The sequence below is a fragment of the Hypanus sabinus genome, chromosome 11, assembly GCF_030144855.1.
Source record: "Hypanus sabinus isolate sHypSab1 chromosome 11, sHypSab1.hap1, whole genome shotgun sequence".
NCBI lineage: Eukaryota > Metazoa > Chordata > Chondrichthyes > Myliobatiformes > Dasyatidae > Hypanus > Hypanus sabinus.
The window spans coordinates 89,832,213-89,853,747 of NC_082716.1; the positions used below are offsets into that span (position 1 = coordinate 89,832,213).

At 42.7% G+C, this 21,535-nt stretch overlaps 1 protein-coding gene across 3 annotated transcripts in view; it reads left to right on the top strand.

Moving 5' to 3' along the window:
- Positions 1–21,535, top strand: part of fam20b (FAM20B glycosaminoglycan xylosylkinase) — a 141,935-nt gene that overhangs the window by 63,239 nt on the left and 57,161 nt on the right. For all 3 annotated transcript variants that reach the window (XM_059984878.1, XM_059984879.1, XM_059984877.1), the window contains exon 3: positions 15,188–15,274. In XM_059984878.1, the coding sequence (XP_059840861.1) occupies positions 15,188–15,274 (87 nt within the window). The remainder of the gene's footprint in view (positions 1–15,187; positions 15,275–21,535) is intronic.

A 21,535-nucleotide genomic window follows, 5' to 3' on the forward strand; every position in this document is an offset into this window, starting at 1 on the left:
AATTTACGAAATTGAAACCATATTCGCAATGTATGTTTAGAAGTAATAGCTTAAAGCTGATAAAATCTCAGCTTCAGAAATTACATGCATTACACATTTATGAAGGAAGGGCTGTTTTTGTGTAAGATTTAGTAGTTCTTTGGAGTAGGATGGTTAATGGAACTTAGAACAGGCTCTTCGGCCCACAATGTTGTGCCGACCCTCAAAACCTACCTCCCATATAACTCCCACCTTAAATTCCTCCATATACTTGTCTAGTAGTCTCTTAAACTTCACTAGTGTGTCTGCCTCCACCACTGACTCAGACAGTGCATTCCACGCACCAACCACTCTCTGAGTGAAAAACCTTCCTCTAATATCCCCCTTGAACTTCCCTCCCCTTAACTTAAAGTCATGTCCTCTTGTACTGAGCAGTGGTGCCCTGGGGAAGAGGCGCTGGCTGTCCACTCTGTCTATTCCTCTTAATATCTTGTACACCTCTATCATGTCTCCTCTCATCCTCCTTCTCTTTCACAACCCTCCAATCTGAATGTGCTCCCTCCACCACAACCCTCTGCCTTCTGCAGGCAAGCCAATTCTGAATCCACCTGCCCAAACTTCCCTGGATCCCATGCCTTCTGACTTTCTGAATAAGCTGACCATGTGGAACCTTGTCAAATGCTTTACTAAAATCCATGTCAATCACATCCACTGCACTACCCTCATCTATATGCCATCATCTTAAGGCCTGATTTAATTAATCAATCTAATCAATCAATCAATTAATTAATTAATTAGATTGATCTACAGCTGTTAAAGTTTAATTTGATTGTCAGAGTTGATTTGGAAAGTGAGTTTGTGGTATTTGATTAGGAAACACAGTTGCCACTGGGAGGGATGGATGGAATTTGAACCTTTTTTGTGATGGGCATTTCTTTAGGGAAGTTTTTAATTCCTTCAGTTGACTACACTTAAAATACTTGATTGGTTATATTGTGGTCTGGACAAAATGGAGCTATGAAAGAAGTCACATCAAAGGAAGTTTCTTTTTTTAACTGACACTGTATATGGCTTGTGACTTTGATATTGTCGATTACCTTTTCTAGTGTTTGAGCCACTCCACCTTCCTTTATGGGTGTTTAATAACTAAGAAACTTGATTTCTTCTCTGATATTAATTTTCTTGTAAATATTGATGATCTGAAAATTCCATTCTAAGGCCTTGTAAGTTACATAACAAAGGATTCTTAACAGTACATTAAATATTTGAAGCAAATAACTGGAACATTAAGTGGACGAAAAGTCATGACTTGGAAAGAAATGAGAGATATTGTAATATTGTAATTATATTTTGAATGAATTAAATTAATACCTATCAGTGTAACATTATTTTTTAAAAAAGGCAGAATGGTTTGCAAAAATATTGTAGAATCAGTTCTAGAAATTAGATTTGTTTAAAATAGAGTTTTTATTAATTTCTGATAAGTACTAATTTGAAAATGTGTCTCCTGGGCATATAATGTCATGGGGATTTATGCAGATCCTTAATAAGTTTACAATTGTTTTATTTGGTCAGTGCACATAAGGAATACTTAGTAGCACATTGGTGTTTTACAAAGGAGGTAATGTCCACATGTATATGTTTTAAATAAATGGATTAAATTCAAAATTTGTATTATAAATCGGGGGTTCCAAAGTAATGATGAAGGAGCTTGAGTTTCATGGGGTTCATAATTTTGTTCTGTACATGATGTTTTGAGGTAGCTTACAAACTTTTAAATATACCTTCTGAACTATTCTCACTGCAATCTGTAGCCTGTTATTTCCCTTTAAGTAACATACTTTTGAACTGTCTTAACAAACTAATGATTTTGCAATCTTCTGAAGAATTTGGTAGGCTTAACTCTCAAGTACAGCACCTTTAGGGCAGAAGAAGGGAAGAAAATGAGACTCCAAGCCAGACTAAAATGCCAGGGCATGAAAGTTCTCTACCAATTATCTTGTTAGCAAATGTACAGTCACTGAAGAACAAGTTTGAGGACCTAAAGGCAAGATTGCTGTATCAGGGGGAAATGAGGAATTGCTTTGTTCTGAGTTTCACAGAGACGTGGCTCACTCCAGATATTTTGGTAAGAACCGAGGGCTTCTTGATGCTCCAAATGGGCAAGACCTCTGATTTGGAGAGGCAAAGGCGGGGTTCTTTGTTTCATGATAAGTTCCTTGTGGTGCTCAGATGCAGTGGTCTTGTTGCATTCTTGTTCCTTTGACATGGAACATCTAAAGATTAAGTGATAATAATTCTACTTGCCAAAAAATATCACCCAAGATCCTGATCACAGTTTACGTACCACCGAAGGCCAGCATTAAGCAAGCATGAAGTACTGGGTGCCTACCCCAGAAACCTTTCAGATTATTTTTGTGGGGTTCAGTCAGGCTTGTATGAAGAAATCTCTGCCTAATTATTATCAGTATATATCAGCTGCAGTACCAAGAGTTCCAACATACTCATCCACTGTTATACTATCATAAGGAATACCTACCATTCGATCCCTGATGCACCATCAATAACTCTCGGAGACGGGAGGAGAACGATGAGCTTTTATTGGCAGCAAGAGACCATGATTAGCAGCAAGAAACCACCGCACAACATCCTGGAGACTGAGGGAGGAGCAGTGCCTCCAATCGCCTTTATACAGGGGTCTGTGGGTGGAGCCACAGGAGCAGTCAGCAGAGGAGCATCTCCAGACAGGTATATGTAGTTTACCACAATCCCTTCACTGCATTTTGGGAAATCTGATCATTTGGCTATTCTCCTACATGTATACAAGCATAGGCTAAAGAACAAGGCTCCAAAAGTAAGGACAACTAAGAGATGGTCATGGGAGGCAGAGGAGTGGCTATAAGATCGCTTAGAGTCAGTGAACTGGGCCGTGTTCAAGGACCTATCATATGATTTACGAATACACCGCAGATTTGAAGGACTTTATAAAAACAGCTGTAGATGTGTATGTCCCCACAAAATCATTGAGAGCCTTTCCCAACCAGAAGCCCCTGGATCAGCCATGAGATCTGCAATCTGCTGAAGGCCAGATGGCAACCAAGTAAAATACAAGCGGACTAAGTACGATCTCCAGAAAGCCAATTCATATGTAAAGTGGCAATTCTGAACCAAACTTGTATAACTGAAAGATGCCTGACAGCTGAGGCAGGGCTTGAATACTATCATCTCCTACAAAGTGAAAACCAAGCAACTTTGACAAGGTTTCACACCCAGATGAACTCAATGCCTCTTATGCTTGCTTTGACCTTCAAACATGGAGGCAACTTCAGAAGCTTCCACAGCCCCCAATGACCCTGTGATTTCAGTCACTGAAGCCGACATGAGCATCTTTTTGGAGGGTGAACCCATGGAAAGAATCCAGCCCAGACAGGTACCTGGCCTAGTATGAAGGAGCTGTGCTCATCAACTAGCTAAAATGTTCACCAAAAACTTCTCACTTCAGTGGTCTGCCTCAAGTAGGCTTCAGTTATTCATGCTAACTTGACTCAATAACTGTCGTCAAATAGTACTTGCATCCACTGTGATGAAGTGCTTTGAGAGGTTTGTGAACAACTGCTTAAGAAGCGACTTGTGTCCGCTATAGTTTGTTTGCCATCACAATAGGTGACAACAGATGCTATTTCATTGGCTCTTCACTCAACCCTGGAACATCTGGGCAGTGAAGATGCATTAGGATACACTTCACCAACTACAGGTCAGCATTCAAAACGATCATCCCCTTAAATCTAATCAATAAGCTTCAAGACCCTGGGCCTCATGCCTCTTTGAGCAACTGGATCCTCAATTTCCTCACTTGCAGATCCCAGTCAGTTTGGATTGGCAATAACATCTCCTCCACAATCACCATCTGCGCAGGTGCATCACAAGGCTGTGTGCTTAGCCCCCTGCTCTACACACTTTATACTTATTACTGTGTGGTTAAGCACAGCTCTCGTCCCCCATGAGAGGTTAATAATCAACTTACAGGAGTTGAGGTTCAGGTTAAGGTGTGCAAATGGGTGCAGAATTGGCTTAAGAACAGAGAGCAACGAGTTATGGCAAGAGGTTTATTTTCACATCTAGAAGACATTAAAAGTGGGGTTCCGCAGGGATCAGTTTGGAGCCACTGCTGTTTTTAATTTGCATTAAAGATTTGTATAAGTATGTAGCAAATAAACTAGTAAAGTTTTCTGATGACACAAAATTAGGGGATGGGCTGATAACATTCAGGCAGCAATAGAGTTAGATCTAACAAAATCCAAATGTGAATAGGTAAATAGCAGATGAAATTTGATGTAAGTAAATGTAAAATATTACATATAAGAAGTAGAAATATTAGATATAAATATACAATGGGTGGAGGTCTTGAGTTAGAAAGTGCACTGTGTGAGAGGGGTTTGGGCATCCCGGTAAACTCATCGCTATCAACATTCAGACGATGAACAGAAGTGATTAGGAAGATTAATAAAATGTTGGGCTATATAACGCACTCAGTGGAGTGTTAAGTCTAGAGGCATTCTCCTTAAGTTGTAAAATGAGCTTGTGAGACCACATCTTGAGTACTGTGTACAATTTTTTTTCACCATATTGTGTGAGGGATGTGAAGGCACTGGATAGAGTTCAGAGAAGGGCGACTAGACTTAGTTCAGGTCTGCAGGGTATGAGCTATGAAGAAAGGTTGCAAGGATTAAATCTTTTTAGCCTAAGTAGATATGAGAGGAAACATGATAGAAGTGAACAAAATCATTAAAGGTATAAGTAAGGTGGATGCCAGCTGCTACTTCCATCACCAAGGACTCGAGGCCATGCGTGGAGACTGGTTAGAAAGATTTAAGACTAACTTCAGGAAGCATTTCTTAACACAGTAGGTTGTGGACACGTAGAACAAAGTTGTGTAGCTGAGAGTAGTACCTTAGAGACTTGCAAATCTAAACTTGCTAGTTATTTCAACACACTATGTGAATGGGAATTTTGCAAGCTTTGTTGGGCAGAATGGCCTGTTCTTGTCAAAACATTTCTGATGCTCTAAAAGAACCCCCACTGTCCAGGCAATGCTCTTTTGTCACTGCTTCTATCAGAAAGGAGGTTACAGAAGCCTCAGGACCTACACCACCAGATTCAGGAACAGTTTTACCCTGTAATCAACAGGCTCTTGAACCAGAGGGGATAACTTCACTCAACTTCACTTACCCTATCACTGAACTGTTCCCACAACTTATGGATTTGCTTTCAAGGACTCATCATCTCATGTTTTGATATTTATTGCTTATTTATTAATTATCAACATTATTATTGTTATTTCTTCTTTCTTTCTGTATTTGCACAGTTTGTTGACTTTTGCACATTGGTTGTTTGTCTGTCCTGTTAGGTATGATCTTTCATTGATTCTATTATGTTTCCTGTATTTGAATGCCTGCAAGAAAATGAATCTCAGTTTTGTATATGGTGACATATATGTACTGTGATAATTTACTTTGCACTTTGAACTTTGGAAATATAGAAATGAACTATGGGAAAATGATTGATTAAACCTTTGAAGATTAAGATAATCAGATCATTGACTGATGCATTTGTATTGCATTCTATCTCCAGAATCATTGACAGTAGCGTGAAAGGTGTTGCAGATGACTCTAATGGTTATATTGTGGCGACCCATTTCCTGGCACATCCGAACTGGCTCACAATTAGATAGCCTACGGGGGTTTGTGAGCACAGAGCTTTGGAGCCTCTGCGCCACGGGGGGCAGCTTGAGGGAGGCTTAAAAGTGAGGCTGAGGATTTCGAATAAAGTTTTTTCCTTCGACTGCAGTTACCGACTCCGTGTCGTAATTTTAGCGCTGCGTGTAGCACACCGCTACAATTGGTGACCCCGACGGTCCAAACGATTTTTGGACCAGAACTGACCGACGCTGCCTCTGTTCATGTGGTTTCGTTGAAACTGCCGGGTTTCTGGACACAGCGACCGACCCTATGGTTCCAGCAAGCCGAAGCCCAATTCCACGTTCGCCGGATCACCTCAGAAGACACCCGCTACTACTGCGTGGTGAGCTCCCTTGACCAGGACACAGCGGCCCAGGTCGCGGAGTTCGTACAGTCGCCCCCGGCAGATGGCAAGTACACGGAATTCAAAGCCCTGCTCCTCAGGACTTTCGGACTCTCACAGTGTGAGCGGGCTGCCCGTTTACTGCACCTGGATGGCTTGGGCGACAGACACCCATCGGCTTTAATGAATGAGATGTTGTCTCTCGCAGATGGACACACACCCTGCCTCATGCACTGGAGCAGCTGCCCGAGGACATACGCCTGCTGCTGTCCGACGCGGATTTCAGTGACCCCCGGAAGGTGGCAGCCCGGGCGGACTTGCTGTGGAATGCCAAAAAGGTGAGCGGGGCGTCCATCGCACAGATCTCCCAGCCACGCTCCCAGCAGCAAACCAGTCCAGGCCTGGCCGCAGAGCCCGCCAACCCCCGGCCCAATGAACACTGGTGCTTCTACCACCAGCGGTGGGGCGCAGAAGCCCGCCTTTGTCGCCCGCCCTGCAAGTTCCCGGGAAACGCCAGGGCCAGCCGCCGCTGATGGCTACGGCGGCTGGCCATCGGGATAGCCTCCTGTATGTGTGGGATAGAAGGTCGGGACGCCGTTTTTTGGTCGATACTGGGGCTGAGATCAGCGTTTTACCTCCGACGAGTTACGACACCCGCAGCAGGGCACCGGGTCCCCCCCTGAGGGCCGTGAATGGCAGCACAGTAAGGACCTATGGCACCCGTCAGGTGCAGCTACAGTTCGGCTCCAGCCAGTTCATGTGGGACTTCACACTGGCCGCCGTAGCCCAACCGCTTCTGGGTGCGGATTTTTTGCGAGCTCACAGCCTACTGGTCGACCTGCCCAGGAAGAGACTGGTACACGCCGAGACCTTTCAGACGTTCTCCCTGGGTGCAGCCCAGTTGCCAGCCCCTCACCTCGGCTCCATCACGCTGTCCGACAACGACTTCACCAGGGTCCTGGCGGATTTCCCATCGGTTCTTGTACCGCAGTTCACAGTGGCCATGCCCAGGCACGGCGTACAGCACCACATCCCGACCCAGGGACCACCCCTCCACGCCCGCGCTCGGCGGCTTTCCCCGGACAAGCTCCGACTGGCAAAGGAGGAGTTCCAGAGGATGGAGGAATTGGGGATCATCCGGCGGTCCGACAGCCCATGGGCCTCCCCCCTGCACATGGTGCCCAAAGCGACGGGAGGCTGGAGACCGTGCGGCGACTACCGCAGGCTGAACGAGGCTACCACACCGGACCGCTACCCTGTGCCGCACATTCAGGACTTTGCAGCAAACCTGCACGGCGCACGGATCTTCTCCAAGGTAGACCTCGTCCGAGGGTACCATCAAATCCCGATGCATCCTGACGACGTCCCCAAAACGGCTCTCATCACCCCGTTTGGCCTTTTCGAGTTCCTCCGCATGCCTGAAGAATGCCGCACAGACGTTCCAGCAGTTAATGGACGCGGTGGGACGGGACCTGGACTTCGCGTTCATCTATTTGGATGACATCCTCATAGCCAGCAGCAGTCGTCAGGGGCATCTGTCCCACCTCCGTCAACTCTGCGCCCGACTGAGTGAGTACGGTCTTACAATCAACCCCGCCAAATGCCAGTTCGGACTCGATACCATTGACTTCCTGGGCCACAGGATTACTAAAGACAGGGCAGCCCCTCTGCCCGCTAAGATAGATGCGGTCCGCCACTTTCCCCGACCCACCACGATCAAAGGCCTTCAGGAATTCGTAGGTATGGTCAATTTCTACCGCCGCTTCCTCCCTTCAGCTGCCCGGATCATGCGCCCCCTGTTCGCCCTGATGTCGGGTCCGAGCAAGGACATTACCTGGGACAAGGAGTCCGCCGCCGCTTTCGTTCAAACGAAGGAAGCTTTGGCGAACGCCGCAATGCTAGTACATCCCAGAATGGACGCCCCTACCGCCCTCACAGTGGACGCATCTAACACGGCAGTCGGTGGGGTGCTGGAGCAACTCATCGCAGGTCGCTGGCAACCCCGGCGTTTTTCAGCAAACACCTGCGGCCACCCGAGCTCAAGTACAGTGCTTTCGACCGGGAACTGTTGGCGCTCTACCTGGCAATCCGACATTTCAGGTACTTCCTAGAAGGTAGGCCCTTCACCGCGTTCACGGACCACAAACCGCTTACCTTTGCGTTTACGAAAGCGTCCGACCCCTGGTCGTCCCGCCAGCAACGCCACCTGTCCTACATCTCTGAATAAACAACGGATGTCCGGCACGTCTCGGGTAAGGACAATGTCGTGGCGGATGCGCTCTCTCGCCCTACCGTTCATGACCTTTCCCAAGGGGTAGACTTTGAGGCACTGGCAGAGGCGCAGCAGGCGGACGAGGAGATTCCGAGTTACAGAACCGCAGTCTCCGGTTTGCAGCTCCAGGACCTCCCCGTGGGCCCGGGTGAGAGGACCCTACTCTGTGACGTCGCCACCGGCCAGCCCCGCCCCGTCGTCCCGACAGCCTGGCGGCGCCGTGTTTTCGACTCCATTCATAACTTGGCGCATCCCTCCATCTGGACAACTGTCCGGATGGTTTCCAGCAGGTTCATTTGGCACGGACTCCGCAAACAGGTCAGTGAATGAGCCAAAACGTGCATGCACTGCCAGACGGCCAAGGTGCAGCGGCACACCAAAGCCCCACCGCAGCAGTTCCATCCCGCCCACCGGTGTTTCGACCACATTCATGTGGATATCACGGGCCCCCTGCCAGTGTCGCGCGGAGCGCGGCACCTCCTGACTATCGTGGACCGGTTCACAAGATGGCCAGAGGCGGTCCCGTTCACCGACACCACCTCCGAATCTTGCGCCCGAGCCCTGATCGCCACCTGGATATCTCGCTTTGGTGTACCGGCCCACATTACCTCCGACAGACGCGCCCAGTTCACCTCCAGCCTGTGGTCAGCTATGGCCGGCCTTTTGGGGACTCAGTTGCACCACACCACTCCCTACCACCCACAGTCGAACGGGCTAGTGGAGCATTTCCACCGTCACCTGAAGTCGGCCCTCGTGGCCCGCCTGCGAGGAGCCAACTGGGCGGACGAGCTTCCCTGGGTCCTACTCGGCATCCGCACAGTGCCCAAGGACGACCTGCACGCCTCGTCGGCCGAGTTGGTATACGGCGCACCCCTGGTCGTCCCCGGGGAGTTCCTACCAGCCCCACGGGGGCAAGAGGAAGATCCCGCAGCAGTCCTGGGCAGACTACGCGAGAAGCTCGGTAACCTGGCCCCCATACCCACTTCACAGCACGGGCGGTACCCGACCTGCGTACCCAAAGACCTACAGAACTGTAAGTTTGTGTTTGTACGAAGGGGCGGGCATCGGCCACCGCTGCAGTGGCCATATGAGGGGCCGTTTATGGTGCTCCGGAACAGCGGGTCCACCTTCGTGCTGGACTTTGGGGGGAAAGAGGAGGTTTTCACGGTGGACCGCCTCAAACCGGCCCATGTGTACCTGGCGCAACCGGCCGAATTTCCGGCACCTCGGCGCAGAGGCCGACCTCCCAAGCAGGTTCTGGCCCAGACTGTGGGACATTGGGGGGTGTATCGCCGGTTCTGGGGGGGGGGGGGGGGGTTATGTGGTAACCCATTTCCTGGCACATCCGATCCGGCTCACAATTAGATAGCCTACAGGGGTATGCGAGCACAGAGCTTTGGAGCCTCTGCGCCACGGGGGGCAGGTTGAGGGAGGCTTAAAAGTGAGGCTGAGGATTTCGAATAAAGTTTTTTCCTTCGACTGCAGTTACCGACACCGTGTCGTAATTTTAGCGCTGCGTATAGCACACCGCTACAATATATCATTTAAAGTTCGAAGTATCTTCTCAACATTTTTATGTTTCATAAATGGAATTGATATGGCCTTAGGTTTCACATATGCTACAAATGCTACTTGTAACTAAAACATCTTTAAATCTGTAACTTTCATTTAATATTTTCACACTTTTAAAATTATTGGTATATGTTTAGAACTTATGACTATCCATCATTGGATTCTATTTGGGAGAAACCTTTATTTCAATACACATTCTTAAGGGATATAAACTAAAGATCATATCATACAAGATCTCCAATAATCCACTATCCTTGTTCCTCTGGTTCACTGAAACCCTATTACCTACACTTCCTTTAAACTTGCTAGATTCACTGAAAGGTTTTTATAATATTGTGTAACATCTCAAAACAAAAAAAAAAGAATTTGGAAGTGTGCTGGTGTATTAATTGGGAAATGTGCCACTCAGGCACTACCGAAGCTTCAGAACACCAGACTACTGGGGATTACTGGTTCTGAGCTGGTGACAGAGGATACAATGAAACTCCATTTAAGCCACTATTGTGGTTTTTCTGTTTTTTTTTAATTAATACTCCAACACACTAGAGAGTTTCAAGAGAGCATGTGAAATAGAAAAAGGGATAGATTCATGGGAGTACAAGAGTCAGGACACTTATGTGTTTAATAGGAGCATGGGAACCAATGGCTCTGGGTGATGTTTCTAGTTGTGGAAGAATCTAGGACCAGACAGCATGATCAGAATAAAAGAACATCCCTTTAGAATAGAGATGAAGGGGGATTTCTTTAGCTAAATGGTGGTAAATATGTGGAATTCATTGCCACAGATGACTGTGGAGGTCAAGGGATTGGGTATATTTAAAGCGAAGGTTGATAGCTTCCTGATTAGTAAGAGTGTCTAAGGTTATAGGGAGAAGATGGGAGAATAGGCTGAAAAGGTGAAATAAATCAACAATGGGGTCTGCAAGTGAGGGATGTCAGAACATTCTTGATGGGCTGAATGGCTTAATTCGGCTCCTATTTCTTATGGTCTTAAGAGAATGGAAATCAAGAATCTGGTGTCAATGGGGAAAATGGAACAGGAATCCTTGTGTCACTGGGAGAATGGGAACCAGAGCCTTGATGTTTTAAAGGAAATGGAGAAATTGTCATTCAGTGAGCCATCGAGATTTCCTAACTGTTGGATAGTGAAATGTTAAGTTTTACTCTTCCATACATTTTGCCATTCTGCTCATCACCATTTAACCATTAACTTAACATAGCAAAAGTACCCCAAGTTGTTTCATGGGTGTTTTCAGAGTGTTAAAACTGAGCCACGTAAGAAAACTTAATTCTTAAACAAGAATGGGTTAAAATCAGAATCAGAATCGAGGTTATTATCACCAGCATGTGACATGAAATTTGTTAACTTATCAGAAGCAGTTCAATGCAATACATAAAATAGAAGGAAAAAATAATAATAATAAGTAAGTAAATTTTATTCAAAGGCAACATGAGTGAATCTGCAGATGCTGGAAATAAATAAAAACACAAAATGCTAGCAGAATTCAGCAGGCCAGACAGCATCTATGGGAGGAGGTAAACCTCCTGATGAAGGGTTTCAGCCCGAAATGTCGTCACTACCTACTCCCATAGATGTTGTCTGGCCTGCTGAGTTCTGCCAGCATTTTGTGTTTTTAGTAAATTTTACTCAGTATACTATATACAGTATACATATATTGATTAAAATTAAAACATAGATTAAAATTTGTGCAAAAAACAGAAATACTATATTTTTTTTAATAAATGAGGTGTCCAAGGGCTCAACGTCCATTTAGGAATCAGATGTCAGAGGGGAAGAAGCTGTCCCTGATTTGCTGAGTGTGTGCCTTCAGGTGTCTGGACCTCCTACCTGATGGTAACAGTGAGAAAAGAGTATGCCCTGGGTGCTGGAGGTCCTTAATAATGGGCGCTGCCTTTCTGAGACACTGTTCCTTGAAGATGTCCTGGGTACTTTGTAGGCTAGTACCCAAGAAGCAGCTTCTTAAAGTCAGAAAGAAAAGTGAATAATTTTACTGAGGGAATTTCAAAGATGAAAAAGCTTAGCTATCTCAGGACTTTAGCAGCTGTCGGATTGGCAGCCAAAAGCAGATTTCAGGTAGGTTGAAGGTCAGAACTAGAGAAGCACCATTATGTCAAGGGCTAAGAGATGATTACAGGAAAAATAGAAGAGAAGGATTGTGCAGGGATTTGAAAATTACATGTGTTGCGTAATCAAGAGCTAATGTAATCTACTAAGCACAGTTGCAATAAGTTAAGACACAAATGAGGATGTTTCACAAGAATTCAAGAAAATAGGAACAGGAGTAGGCCTTCCTGTGAAAGACAGAATCATATAAATGTGGAAAAGTTATAGGACGGAAGAGAGCCGTCAGCTGATCCTATCTGTTCTGGAGCCGAACCAAAGAAACTCACTTGTTCCACACCCACACCCCGCAACCCTTTGCTATACCCCATGAAAATGTTCCTCCAGTTCTCTCCTGAAGTCCGCAGTGGAATCTGCCTCCATCTTATCTGTAGACTGTGCATTCTAGATTCTCTTTCCATTTATGTTGTACCTGTGACCACTGTTCACTCTTTCCAAACCCTTCTTCACTTTATATTCTTCTGCTGGATTTCCCTTCAGCTGTCTACAACGAAAATTTTCCCCCCACCCACCACGTCCTTGGACCTGTAGTTCTTTATCCCACAAACTGTTTTCGCAAATTTTTTTTGTACCCTCTATAATGCCTTTGTATTTTTCTTATTATACTCTGTCCTCCTTCCTCTAGTGAATAGTCAACAGTTGCAGTTTGTCAATCTTCGAACATGGATTTTATTACATCATTAATTAACCTGGCTTGGAATTTTGCATTTTAAGCTGTTGTGACACCTTTTGGACTTTTTATAATAAACACAAGAAATTCTGTAGATGCTGGTAATCCAAAGCAACACACACAAAATGCTGGAAGAACTCAGCAAGTTGGGGAGCATCCATGGAAATGAACATCCAGTTAATGCTTTGTTCAGTTCCATGGACTTTTTATCAGCTGCATTTGCCAATTCCTGTGATCTTAAATTTCATAGGAACCAAACCTCTCTCTTGGTTAACTGAAATTGGCAATTAATAATTTAATTCATGGTTAAATTATAGTTAATGCATAAGTATAATTTGTTGGTTAGAATTACATGTAGCGATTGGCATAATGAATCTCATTGGAAACTAGCCTCATATTTAGAGACCTAACTATATAACCATATAACAATTACAGCAAGGAAACAGGCCATCTCGGCCCTTCTAGTCCATGCCAAACGCTTACTCTCAGCTAGTCCCACTGACCTGCACTCAGCCCATAACCCTCCATTCCTTTCCTGTCCACATACCTATCCAATTTTACTTTAAATGTTAATACCGAACCTGCCTCTACCACTTCTACTGGAAGCTCGTTCCACACAGATACCACTCTCTGAGTAAAGAAATTCCCCCTCATGTTACCCTTAAATTTTTGCCCCCTAAGTCTCAACTCATGTCCTCTTGTTTGAATCTCCCCTACTCTCAATGGAAAAAGCCTATCCACGTCAACTCTATCTGCCTCATAATTTTAAATACCTCTTGATGCACCATCAATAACTCTCAAAGACGTGAGTTAAGGTAGGCTTTTATTGGCTGGAAGAAAGCACAAGCAGCAAGTGACCACCACACAACATCCTGGAGACTGAGGAAGGAGCAGTGCCTCCAATCGCCTTTTTACAGGGGTCTGTGGGAGGAGCCACAGGAGCAGTCAGCGGGGGGGGGGGGGGGGCGTGTCCAGACAGGTATATGTAGTTCACCACACCTCTATCAAGTCCCCCCTCAATCTTCTATGCTCCAAAGAATAAAGACCTAACTTGTTCAATCTAACTGAACCATCATTATTAATTTGTATCACAGGGACACCAACTCAAACTTTATAAATAATGCTTTGATATCCATATGCATAATCATGCAAGCGAAATATATTACTTCTCCAAGAACTATGAATTATGAAGTGGAGATTTCATTGTCCCTTTCTGATGCCACATTGCGTTGAAATTCTCAGATATGTGAAAAAAAGAACATGTGTTATCTATTATGTGACTACTTTAAATCATTTCCATGTTTTCTTTCACTTTTATGGAAAGTTAAAACCATCTTGCATGAGCTCTCAATACTAGCTCTTGTTACGATTATTTTAGTAACGTTGCTCAAAAGCAACATGACTCCTGTACAAACATGGGGGTACTAACTTTCTTTCCCTCTGCCATCGGATTTCTGAATAGTCCATGAACTCATGAACACTACCACCCTATTCCTCTTTAGCGCTACCTATTTATTTATCTTGATAATTTGTTATTCCTGCACTATACTCCTGCCTCCAAACAACAAAATTGCAGCAGGTTCAAAACCTTTTTGGGCAGGAGTTGATTCTAGCCATGATCAACCTTTGAAAGTGCTTCATCACAGTAGATGTGAGTGCCACTGGGCAACAGATGTTAAGGCAGCTCACCCAGCTCTTCTTGGGTTCTGGTATGATTGTCATGTCCTTTACTCATAGAAGAAGAAAGGTCAGCAAGCCCCTGGTAGACACTTCAAAGATGACCTCAAAATCAGCCTGAAGAAATTCAATGCAAAAACTCAGAAAGCATTGCAGTCAATAGAATCAGAATCACTATCACCGGCATATGTTGTGAAATTTGTTAACTTTATGGCAGTATATTGAAATACATGATAAATAAATATAGAGAAAAAGAATCTGAGTTGGATAAAGTGTGTGTATGTAAAACCTGAGTTACATTAAGTGTGTCTATTTAGAAATCTGATAGCAGAGGGGAAGAAGGTACACTTGGAGGAAATCTGTCCAAGAGATAGCTATATGAGAATGATCTCCACTGTGCCACAGAGAGCAAATGGCAGCCCCAAAAGGAGAGACTGAACAAGCAAAAGACCCAAACATGAATAATAGCCACCACTTACTTGTGCCCACACTGCAATATTAGATCCCAGATTGGCCTCTACAGCCACCTGAGGACCCACCACTAGACAGTCCCTTAGCAGGACATCATACTTGATTGGAGTGATTGCACTACTACTACTATCATTGACTACTTCCAAGTAAAATCAGTTTCAACAAGATGTTTTTATTTGCTTGATAACATGGTGAAGATTTTGACCTCTCAGGAGAATAATCTTAACTTTTTGTTTAAAAGGTGCCTTTTAAAACAGCTAATTGCTATTATTCATGATATATTTCAAATGCTGTATATATTTTAATTTTGCTTTTATTTTAGGTACAGCAGGTCTTATGTGGTGGAAGGGGAACCATACGCTGGTTATGACAGACACAATGCTGAAATATCTGCTTTTCATCTGGATCGGTACCGTACTGCATGTTTTGAACTATATTTTTTCAAGTGATTATGCTTCTTGATATTTTGAATCATATTACTCGCTATTTTTGAATGTTTACTATTTTGACCGTTTTTCACCTTGCCCCCTGAGGATTGCTGTCTTGTTCAGCTGTAACTGTGTATGGTTTGAATGATAATTAAATTTTATTTGATTTTGATTTTGGAGCAATAGATGGTGCATGAGTTTGTTTAAGTGTTTGCATTCAGCTGAGATCAATATTCATGTTCTTAAAATGTTTAAATTGATTTTATTTTTAATTGTAGCCAGACTAGTATACATAGTTTTGCATGTTTTTAGTTTGACCTTTTATCAGCTATTCAGGTAACACAGAAAATTGATTAGGCAGAGGGAGTCACATCTATGCTGGTTGAGAAGAATTACTTCTCTTCTGCTAATGCTAATCTTGCATTTCAGTACTTGGTCCAGAGTGGAGAATTACAAGTTTTAAGCATAGTGAGGATTTTTGCCCTTTCAAAAAGCAACTTCCAGGTCCCACCCACCCATCAAGTGAAAATGTTTTATTTCTCATCCAATCTTTCCTTCAGCAAATTTAAATATGTACAAGGGGTGATTGATATGTTCGTGGCCTAAGGTAGAAAGAAGGAGTCAATTTTAGAAAACTTAGCACATTTATTTTTCAACATACTCCCATCCTACATTTACACACTTAGTCCTGCAGTCGTAGAGCATACGGATCTTGGACCTCCAGAAAGTGTCCACAGATGGTTGATTGATAAGTTTGTGGCCTAAGGTAGAAGGAGATGAGTTATACAGCACTCATTACATGCACATGCAGGTCAACTCTTTGAGTGATTATGCTGAAAGTTTAAAGTTAATAACTCATCCCCTTCTACCTTAGGCCACAAACTTATCAATCACCCTTGATGTGTTATTAACTGATGAGTTATTAACTTTCTGGACATCCAGATCCGTGTGCTCCACGACTGTTGACATGTGACCCGAACTTTATGCTGTACTCGAACTGTGATTTATAAGTATTATATACATTCTAGAAAAATCTTTCTACTCTTGCAATCTATGCCTTAGCTAGGGAAGACTATCCCATGTGCTTTTTTAGTCACCATATCTAACTGTCCTGCTAGCTATAAGATTCTTTGGAGATGTACCATTAAGTCACTGATCCTCCAGATCCCTTATTTATCATTGCGTCTCACAAAAAGTAGTTTCTCATATTTCTGTGGATTAAGTTCTACTTTCCCTATTTTTTATTGCCCAACTAATCCAGCCAACTAATATTTTCTTGAAATCTCAAACTTTCCTGTTCACCGTGAACGACATTAACAGTTTTGGTATTCTATACAAGATTACATTATTGTGCATCTTGCATTTAAGCTTCCATCATTAATATAACACTAAGATTGGAGCCAATATTGGCAATAGGACATAGAGAGAGAAGGTAGAAAATCCATGGCCTCCTCTACTGTTAAGGTGAAGCCACACTCAGATTGGAGGAACAACACCTTATATACCGGCTGGGTTGCCTCCAACCTGAAGGCATGAACATTGACTTCTCTAACTTCCAGTAATGCCCCTCCTCCCCATCTTACCCCATCCCTGACAATATTTAGTTTGTTTTTTCTTTCTGCCCATCACTCTGCCTGTTCTCCATCTCCCTCTGGAGGCCATGGATACACGTATCAGAATGGGAATGGGACATGGAATTAAAATGTGTGGCTACTGGGAGATCCTGCTTTCTCTGGCGGTCCCTTCCCCCCCCCCCCTTTTTTTCTCTCAAAGCCTCCCGTCCCATGATCCTTTCCCTTCTCCAGCTCTGTATCACTTTCGCCATTCACCTTTCTAGCTCTTAGCTTCATCCCACCCCCTCCGGTCTTCTATCATTTCACATTTTCCCCTCCCCCCACTACTTTCAAATTTCTTAGTATCTTTCCTTTCAGTTAGTCCTAACGGAGGGTCTCAGCCCAAAATGTCGACAGTGCTTCTCCTTATAGATGCTGCCTGGCCTGCTGTGTTGCACCAGCATTTTGTGTGTGTGTTGTTTGAATTTCCAGCATCTGCAGATTTCCTCGTGTTTGCTAGAGAAGGTAGAAGGTTGTTTTTTTATTTTTATTCATATATATATATATAAATGGATGCCTGTGACCAGTGGTGTTCCACAGGGACTGGTGCTGGGACTCTTGCTCTTTGTAAAATACTGTATATTGTGGATGTAGGAGGCATGTTCAATAAGTTTGCAGGTGATGCAAAGATTGGTGCAGATTTTGAGACTGTAGGTTGGTGAAGTGGGAGGAGTTTAAGTCTGAAAAATGTGGCCTTATACACTTCAGAAATACTAATGTACCTCACTATTGCTTATTTATTTACCACAACCCAGAAAAGATGTGGTAGTTCTGGAGAGGGTACAGAGGAAATTCATCATTATACAGTATTTTCTGGGATAGAGCATTTCATATCTATATTGTGGCATTTGAATTCTTCTAGACACTCAGATATTCCATTATTAATATGAGATTGGAGAGGCTAGATTTGGAGTGGAGAAGGTTAAGAGGCGTCATGCTAGAGATGTATAAATTATGAAGGATATAATGTTCCAAAGTTTAAAGTAAATTTAATAGCAAAGTGCGTATATGTCACCATATACAACTGTGAGTTTCATTTTCGTGCACACATTCACAGTAAATACAAGAAACACCATAGAATCAATGAAAGACTGCTCCCAGCAGGACAACCAATATGTAAAAGACAACAAAATGTGCAAATGCAAAAAGAAAAAAATAAAATAAGCAAACAAATAAACAAACAAGCAAGCAATAAATATGGAGAACATGAGATGAAGAGTGCTTGAAAGTGAGTCTATAGGTTATGGGAACAGTTCAATAATGGGGAGAATGAAGTTATCCCCTCTGGTTCAAGACCATGATGGCTGAGAGGTTATAACTCTTCCTGAACCTGCTGCTGTAGGTCCTGAGGCTCTTGTATCTTCTTCCTGATGGCAGCAGCAAGAAGAGAGCAGAACCTGGATGGTGAGGATCCTTTTAGGATGGATGCTGCTTTCCTGCAACAGCACTCTGTGTAGATGTGCTTAATAGTGGACAGGGCTTTAGCCATGATGAACTGGGCCGATCTGCCACTTTTGTAGGTTTTTTTGATCAAAGATATTGGTGTTTCTGTACCAGGCTGTGATGCCACCAGTCAATACACTCTGCACCATATATTTATAGAAGTTTGTCAAAGTTTAATATGTCAGGCCAAATCTTCGTACACCTTTAAGGAAGTAGAGGCACCGCTGTGCTTTCTTCGGAATTGTACTTGCGTGCTGGATCCAGGACAGAGCCTCTGAAATGATAACGCCAAGGAACTTAAAGTTGCTGCCCCTCTCCACCTCTGATTCTCCCAGTATGCACTGGCTCATGGGCCTCCAGTTTCTTCCTCCTGAAGTCAATAATTAGTTTTTTTGTCTTACTAACACTTGTAGGAAGATTTAGAGGGGCCCAAGGGAGATCATTTTCTTCTAGAGAATGCTAAATACCTAGAATGCAGTGCCAGAGAGTGTGGTGGAAACAGAGTTGTTGGCAGCATTCAAGAAATGTCTGGATAACCACTTTAATTATCTAAGCAGAGAAGGCTACAGCCTGGTTCTGGAAGACAAATAATATAGATGGGTGCCCACTGGTTGGCATGGATGTGGCAGGCCAAATTACTGTGCTGTATGACTCTAAAAGTAATGAGTATTGAATCTTGTGTAATCCCATTGTTAATCAGAATCAGGTTTAATATCACTGGCATATGTTGTGAAATTTGTTGTCCTTGTGGTAGCAGTACAATGCAATACATAATTATAGAAAAACGTGAATTACAGTGAATATCTATACAGTATATATTTATTAAATAGTATAAAATTTTGATTGCAAGTTTCCTCAGAAATTGAAGTCTGTAAATCTTGTTCCCAGAGATTTTTAATTTTATCTAAAGGAACACTTCTCATTCCCAACAGCATATTATAAATATTAGATATAAATCCATTATAAAAATGTTTCAAACTAAAAATTACATAGATTTTTATCAGGACTTTTAGGAAATGTACTTTTTTGAGACCATAAAAAATCACTTATTTGTAGGTATCGAAAAAAATGAGTTTTGGGGAATCAAATTTTTGAATTGGTTAACACTTTGTTACATGCCCGCCACGCTCTCCTACAATTTAAAGTGGTCCATAGGGCCTATATGACCAAGGATAAGTTGTCTTGTTTTTATTTAGATATATCTCCGTATTGTGATAAATGTAATAATGGAGAAGCTTCATTCGTTCATATGTTTTGGACATGTCCGAATCTTGGAAAATATTGGAAAGAAGTATTTCAAACTTTCTCAATACTTTTCAAAGTAAACTTTAAGCCTAATCCTTTGACCACTTTATTTAGTATTGTTGGAGGAAAGAATATTATTTTGGAGTCATCTGACTTGCATATTTTGGCTTTTATTTCTCTTGTGGCCAGAAGGACGCTCTTGCTTAAATGGAAAGATGCGGCCCCTCCTATTCACACCCAGTGGTTGCGTGATGTGATGTCATGTTTAAATTTAGAGAAGATTCGATGTTCAATCTCTGAATCTAGCCAAGACTTTCAAACACTGTGGGGACCTTTTTTGAATTATTTTCAAAACCTTTGATTTACTGTTAAAGCACAGATGATGACTAATAATCTTTTATTTCCTTTTTTTGTTTACTAATCAGCTTCGGTCTTGGTAGTGGGTTAGATTTTTTATATAATAAAATTATTATATTTCAATGTTATGAATTAGTTAATCTGTATGACTATAGGGTAAGGAGTCTTTATATGCGATTTAGTATAATATATTGATCTATGTATTTTTTCTTGTATTCTGTATTCTTATATGTAAATGAATTAATAAAAATATTGGAAAGATAAATAATTAGTATAAAAATTAAAAGTAGCGAGGTCGTGTTCATGGATTCAATGTCCATTCAAAAATCATTTGGCAGAGGGGAAGAAGCTGTTCCTGGTGCATTCAGCTATTCACCAAGCACAAATCAACCAGGAAGCTAATTTTAAATCTCTTTTTCTACACTTCCTTGCATCCCATTAGCTTTACCTCTTTGATTCCATGAGGGAATGTCAAAAAGCTAGCTAAAGTCAATGTGGATTACATCAAATACAATGCTTTCATCTGGCATCTGTGTCATTTCCTCAAATAATCCTGTCGTTATTCTGATTTCATTGTCCATATTGACTCTTCCAGCACCTTTGCAAATGAAGTACTGATATACTGTAACTGTAATTTCCTGTAGCACTGGTGATAGAAATGTTAATAATGGACAACGCAATCTTGCAGTCATTTTTATTATTCAGGAACTTAATGCTAAATTTTGTTCTATTGTTTTCATTAATTTAATGTACTTAAAAGGCAAAGTACTCTGAAAGTGCACAATAAATCTGTTGGCATATTTTCACTTTGAATGTTTAGGATTCTTTATTAGAAGCAGAAAAAGAGAAAGCCAAAGAACTTCATTATTAGACAAAGCATTTAAGAAAAAATAGGAAAGGATAACTATTTAGGACTGGCAAGTCTGAAACCAGAGCCAACTACATTCAAAATTCTCTAACCAGCAGCCATGTTGCTGATTCATAGCATATACAGTTTGCCCTCCTTATGTGCGGGGGATTGGTTCCGGGACCCCTGGTGGATACCAAAAAACACGGATGCTCAAGTCCCTTATTTAACCTGTCTCAAGTGGTGGCCTTTAGGACCCAGTGGAACACCAGACCTTATTTAACATGTATCAGTGTGGTGGACTTTAGGACCTGGCGCAGGTCTAAATCGGCAGGGTTTCTGTTCATTAAAATAATCACGATCACAATTGAAAATAAAGTGGAAGTAATAAAGCGATCGGAAAAAGGTGCAACTCCATTGGTCATTGGAAAAGCGTTAGACTACAGTCGGTCAACGATCGGAACAATTTTAATGGAGCATGTGAAAGGCCCTGCCCCAATGAAAGCTACAATTATTACTAAGCAACGCAGTGGTTTAATTATTGAAATACATATGTTTCTTAAGTGTTTTATATGCATAGAAGGGTAAAATATATACTATATACTAAGACAAATTTTTTACTGAGGCTACATTATACCGGATGTACCTGTTCCAACTTCACATCCGACTTAAAGACGGACTCAGGAACAGAACTAGTTCATAACCCGGGGACTGCCTGTACTTTTAAATCATTTCTA